General features: G+C 40.2%; 1 protein-coding gene across 1 annotated transcript in view; it reads right to left on the reverse strand.

The window, feature by feature from the left end:
* LOC105452783 (tachykinin-like peptides receptor 99D) overlaps positions 1–6,105 on the reverse strand; it is a 16,758-nt gene that overhangs the window by 7,419 nt on the left and 3,234 nt on the right. Inside the window, exons 2-4 of the mRNA XM_011694193.1 lie at positions 3,291–4,406; positions 1,737–1,952; positions 813–963 (exon numbers count right to left, since the gene is read on the reverse strand). Coding sequence (XP_011692495.1) covers positions 813–963; positions 1,737–1,952; positions 3,291–3,766 — 843 coding nt within the window. The 5' untranslated portion in view covers positions 3,767–4,406. The remainder of the gene's footprint in view (positions 1–812; positions 964–1,736; positions 1,953–3,290; positions 4,407–6,105) is intronic.

Genomic DNA, 6,105 nt, shown 5'->3' on the forward strand with positions numbered 1-6,105 from the left:
GAGATGTGTATAAGAGACAGATATATATATATATATATATAAACTTACGCTTATAAATTCTCCTTCACATGTACGCCAAGATTTCCTTGTATAAATCGCGTTAAATAATTAGAGAATATACATTGGTGTTTTTAATTGTACTGTTTAAACAATATATTATATATAATAAGAAAATAATCAGCTCACATATGTTTCATATTTGATTAAACAGAAGATTACATTCTGATCAATCTTTATAGAGTATGATTCGTGTACATCACAATCGGTCTTTCTGCATTCAAAAAATTGTGCACCTGATCTGGACATTCTGTACGTCATTTTTCTTATATCAGTGCGGCAAATAGGTACTTGCTTTTATAGCTATAAAGGATCTTTGCGGTCGTCCGCACCCGTTTATTCATCATACAGGCAGTAAAAATTACTATAGCGCCATTAAGATAAGAAAAGACAAAGACGTATTTCGAATTTTTTTTTACGTGTAGCGCGGTTCTCATTGCCGCCCGGATGTTATTGAATCGCTGGTTATTCATAAGGGAAGAAAATCGTGGTACCTCCTCCCCTGCGGCTACCAAAACAGAGCCGATAAGCTGAGTTTACGAGGGACGGATATAAAGCTAATATCATCAGGCTGCAGAATATTATCGTTTCACGCGAATCTTAATGCCGCTCGCACGCGTTACCCCGCGTGCTTCTGAATTTGATGTATACGTGTATTACCCGATTATGTGGTATTGCTCGTATTTGCGCGCCTTGGAACGAAAGCGATTTCAATGTTTGAACTATGCGCGGATATTAATTCATATTATACATACCTTCCGTTTGCTCTGAATCTTTTCGAGCTGTTGGGCCGTTGCCTCTCCGATACTCTGCGAGCCCCACAAGTTCAGACCGACCCTGGTGTAGGTGCACGTCATAAATATGATTGGCAAAAAATACGTTAATATCATGGACATAACGTTGTACCTGAAAATTAATTAAACTCCCACTCACTGCAAAAATAAATTTATAGCGGCGTAATATCGAGAAATATCTAGTCTACAAGGCAAATTGCAAGCTTTCTTCTAGCACTCTTTGACTAAACTAAACCTTTCCCCTCGGCTAGAGATTATTAAGTTGACATAAAAAATTAAAGCCTCTGTGCTTTAAGAGTTTTAAGAAGAAACATAAACAGACAGGAAAGATCTTATTTTTCCACTTAATTTCTTTAGCACTTTTCTTTAGCAGAAATGTAATTTACGCTTTAATTACATTACAGTCTTTTAAAATCTTTCTAAAATCGGAAATTACAAACAGAAATCCAAACAAAAGGAAAGTAGATTGCGCGCAGATTTTCGTTAAAACGTCGATTTTAGAATTACAATTGAGAACGAATAATTCGTTAATAAATCCATTAATAAATTATAAAATTTATTCGCGAATATAAGTATATTTCACAATTGCGCGAACATACGACCTAATTTATGGTTTAGACAAATCAAATTTGCTAGAGCCAAGCTATTTTACGAAGTCATAGGTGTTACGCCCGTGTGCGGCACTTTCGACATAAATTTACTTTCGGATGGTGATGATTGATTATAGATTATAGGGAAATAAATTTTCCTGAAAGAGGCAGGCGAATGCAAATAGAAGATATATAGAAATGTATATATAATAAATGGATACATGGAAATGGATGTATGGATACTTGAAAATAAATTTTGCCAATATGTATTGATTATTGAAACGGTTTGACTTACAAATTTTCATAGTAACTGTGTTCATTGTTGGTTTTGCCCGGCCAAATACTGGAGCAGACGTTGCGGACCCCGTTCCTGAACTTCACCGCGTCAGAGCTGCGGTAAAATAGCATCGGTAAAGATAGAATTATTCCGATGATCCAAATGACGATTGCAACGCATAACGTCATCTTTTTCCCCCTCCGTGGTTTCAGCGGATAGATGATGGCCATGTACCTAAAACAAACACATTAATAATAATCTTGATTCGACAGATAAAGAATTTGGTAAAAACGATTTAATTAAAACAATTATTATTCTTAATTATATGAATTAAATCAATCTGATTGACAAAATGAAAAATTAATAAAAAAATAAGATGTGATTAGTGTAAAATATTTTATTTTAAAAATTTCTTTTAAAAAACTGTTATTATACGTAAAGAACAAGATTGCTATGGATACGAAACCAACAATCCACTTAGAATGCGGAAATATGTTATTACTTTTTATTAAAATAGAATTACACGCCGAGAGTTGCAAACGTGGAGCGTCTACGATGTCGGAATTTTCAGACAACGTAAATTTCATGATAAAGTCTCCGGATGATAAGGAGTGATGACAGGCTGCACCGTGGGATACTAGATCGGGCAGCGTCAACTTTTTTTCCCTGAGACGAGACGAGAGCGGAGAGCGTGCGGGAGTAAAAATGTCTCAAACGAAGAAGATACGAAGGGGACGCAACGAGACCGAACGATATGTCACAGTCGCAATAAAAGTGAATAGTGAAATCGTGTTTGCGAAACTGATGCACCGCCGGTATAGTATATATATAGTACATATATGTATATAGTAATAGTACTAATAGTATATATACTATTAGTACTAGTAACCTTTGGCGGCTTTTAGAGCTCCAGCTATCCGACGGTGCATCAGTTTCGCAAACACGATTTACCGATAATTCGATCAAGTCGCAAATAAAGAAGTTGAGATTTGTTGAACTATGTAATTCTTGGCTGACCTTCGACGTCAGATTGATCTCCGTCGTTAGCCTGAGACCCGCTTCCGTTAACTCTCCTTAACGCGACGTCACTTAAGGACGCTGTACCTACTTCAACGCACGCCGGGACTGCTCCAGATAAACAGGAGGAAATGTATTTTCTCAGGACCGGACATCGATCTAAGTGAGGTTTTAGTACGGGCGTTAAAAGCGAGAACGTGCTCAAGCGTGGGGAAGAAAGGTACAGAGTCGCGCGCACGAGAATTAGGCGAGTCTCCACCACTATCTTCGGGATTATCGATTGTTTGATATATCTGAGGATCATGGCAATGATTCACGCTTAGGCAGGACGATTAGCGCATCGACGAATATATTTCTCGTTCTTGATAACATCACGTCTCACACAATAGCAGGGAGGGGAGAAACCTATATATAAGCGATATTGTTCTAATACTTCTAATATTGACTGTCGTAACTTAGGACACCGTATTACCTTTCGCAATTCACTCTCAAGAGTGTATTATTCCAAACAAACAAATAAAAAAAGAGAGAAGAAGAACGAAAAGAGATTCTTACCGATCGATGGATATCGCCATTAAAGTGAAGACGCTGACGAATATCGTGAGTACCGCGATGAACTCGGAGATCTTGCAGTAAAACGTGCCCGCGAACAGCCATTCAAAGTCGAACATGTAGATGTAACCGAAGCTGACGTTCATGGACGACATCATGGCGTCCGCGATGCTGAGGTTCACCAGGAAGTAGTTGGTGATGGTGCGCATTTGCCTGTGCGCCAGCACGATCCATATAACTATCAGATTCCCGCTGGTCGCCACGATGATTATGCCGGCGAACAGGATCGTCCAGATTATCCGCTGCCACCACGGAAACAGGGATTCATTCGGCGGCAACAGAATCGTGTTGTTGGTGTCATAGTCGGTGTTGTTGCTGTACGCAACGTCCACAGCGTCCACAACGTACCACAACGTCCTTGTTACGTTCCAGAATTGAGACGTGGAATTGTACGTCGTCAGGTTGTCAAGATTCTGCATCGTAAATATCGCGATCTCTCTGATCTGTTGACTTTACGTTGAGCTTACAGACGCGCGTAGGATCATCGCCGTTTTCACCCTCGCATTCCACCACCGTATTCAAACCGCCTCCGCACGCCGTTCCCATTGCAATTTTGCGTCTCACGGTCTGTCTTTCTTATCTCGCCTTAAAATTGCGCGCTGAGCTTTTCGCCTGGAGCATGCAATCTTCACTCATTTAAGGTCCCGTTATTCGCTATTCCCTTTTTCTCTCCGAGATGCGCCACGGGAGAGCTTTTGATAATAATAATCTCTATAACACAATTATGACATCATCGCAAAGGAATACATCGATAATTCATCGGGTGCACATCCGCAATAATTCATCTTTTTCAAAAGCGAGGCGGATATGATTGTCTGACGGAAATAATTGCAAAATCTCGGCTCTCTTACAGGTTGCTGTCTTATGACAAACGGAGCGGAACTTTTTTCCTCTTTTTTTGAGGCGAAACAAGCTCGCGAATTTCAGAGGCGGCACTCATCTACCCCATGGTGTAAAGAATCCCCTCGCTCAAAATTCCGCATTCATTCGAAGCCCCCCCCCCCCTTGCGACGTCTTCTTACGTTGACGAATTCCTCCACCGTGGTCCCATCTCTCGATCTGAAAAATACATTATGGAATCGAGATTATTCGAATGAAATGCTATCCACTTGCGCGAAAATGCGAGGGCATGAATTATCGCGCGTTTCTCCCGCGCTGCGCCGCGCGGAAACCTTCCGGTCTGCAAGTGGGTGAAAAGCTCGGGAAATGTGAATGTACGACGGATGAAATCCGTGAAATTTTATCTGTCTCATTCGGAATGGGCGACAAAAAAGGAGGTATGACCCGAGAGGGGCCACAAGTTCGCAGAAGGGCGCGAAAGAACAAACGTACTGATTACAAACGTGCCGATTGCCGTTGAATTTCCCAAAGGAATATAATTATAAAACCGGACCGTGTGGTACACCTCGACGATCGTCTCGATTAAGATGTCCGGGAGGTTTGCGTTTCGCGTGTATACATTCAGATAATTGTTCGAACACGATTAATATTTTCCTTTCCCTCCTAATCGTGTTAAAGCTGTAATCGATCGCGTCCGCTGAATAAAATTATCTACGATATAGCTAGAAAATAATCGTCCGGCGGAAAGATTGTTTTGTGTTGGATAACTCTTCTCGTAAAGCAATACTTATTCATAACAATTATCGTGCCATTTTGATTTGATATCGCTATTCTACCTCCACGCGCATATCGCCCATCGCAACGTCCATTTAATTTTCCTTTGTCTAACCGATGGGATATCATTTGCTTAATTGCGCGGCAGAACCGTGTTATTTTTTTCACTAATATACGATAAGCTCTTTGCATAACACGAGATATTACCGGGCACGAAAAATAGAAACAGCGCCATTTGCTTCTTCTTGACGAGATAATAAAGCGCCGCGAGATAACGTGCAATAATGGACAAACGTGCGCGAAAGAATCCCGAGGCCAACGTGAAAATGAAACGTCCGACGGCGACGCTGGCATTAAGGCAGAGAGAAAAATGCAGCCGCGAAAAACGAGTGGAATTACCTCTAATATAGAAGTGCAGCGTGCAACGAGGGCAGTAAATGCTGGTATACGTTGCCGCGAAGTATATACTTATATGCAAATTGTGAATCACTCTGGATCGCGTAACTGGTTACAGAAAGAGCCTTTTGCTCTTTTTGCGCCGGAAGAGCCAATATTCTGCAATTGGACGACCAAGCGTATCCGCCGTTCGTGTGGAATCGACCGTTCAGAAAATACGATCCCATGGATTTAAGATCCGAGAAGGAGCTAGGGAGAGCTTTTATCTTGATCGTAATTTTTTTTCGGGTCCTTTTACTGCGAGATACTATTATTATTATACGGCTTTTATCAGATACACTGTTCTGAAATAATACACTTGACAATTGTAAAGTGACAATTTTAGATTGATAATCCCAGCTGATTAAAGTTTGGAACGTTCCTGGAGTGATTTTTTAATCGTAGCATTTTTTATTTTGTGTCTGGCATTTAGAAGTTACTTTGCGCAAAAGTAGAAATGGCCCAAATTATTTTTAGCGTAGTATTAGCTAGAATGTTCTCTCTCTCTCTCTCTCTCTCTCTCTCTCTCTCTCTCTCTCTCTCATATTGAAGGTGCCTATATTGAAGATCTCTATATTTGGTACATATCTTAATAAGTACACGGAGAGAATTTTTTTTTATTTACCCTGCAAATCATATTAATTGTGGGACAATATAGTATTTAGGAAAATTTTACTGTGCACTACAATAAATTTGACAGTAGTAAAAT

The sequence above is a fragment of the Wasmannia auropunctata genome, unplaced genomic scaffold (assembly GCF_000956235.1).
Source record: "Wasmannia auropunctata unplaced genomic scaffold, wasmannia.A_1.0 LD336026.1, whole genome shotgun sequence".
Lineage (NCBI taxonomy): Eukaryota > Metazoa > Arthropoda > Insecta > Hymenoptera > Formicidae > Wasmannia > Wasmannia auropunctata.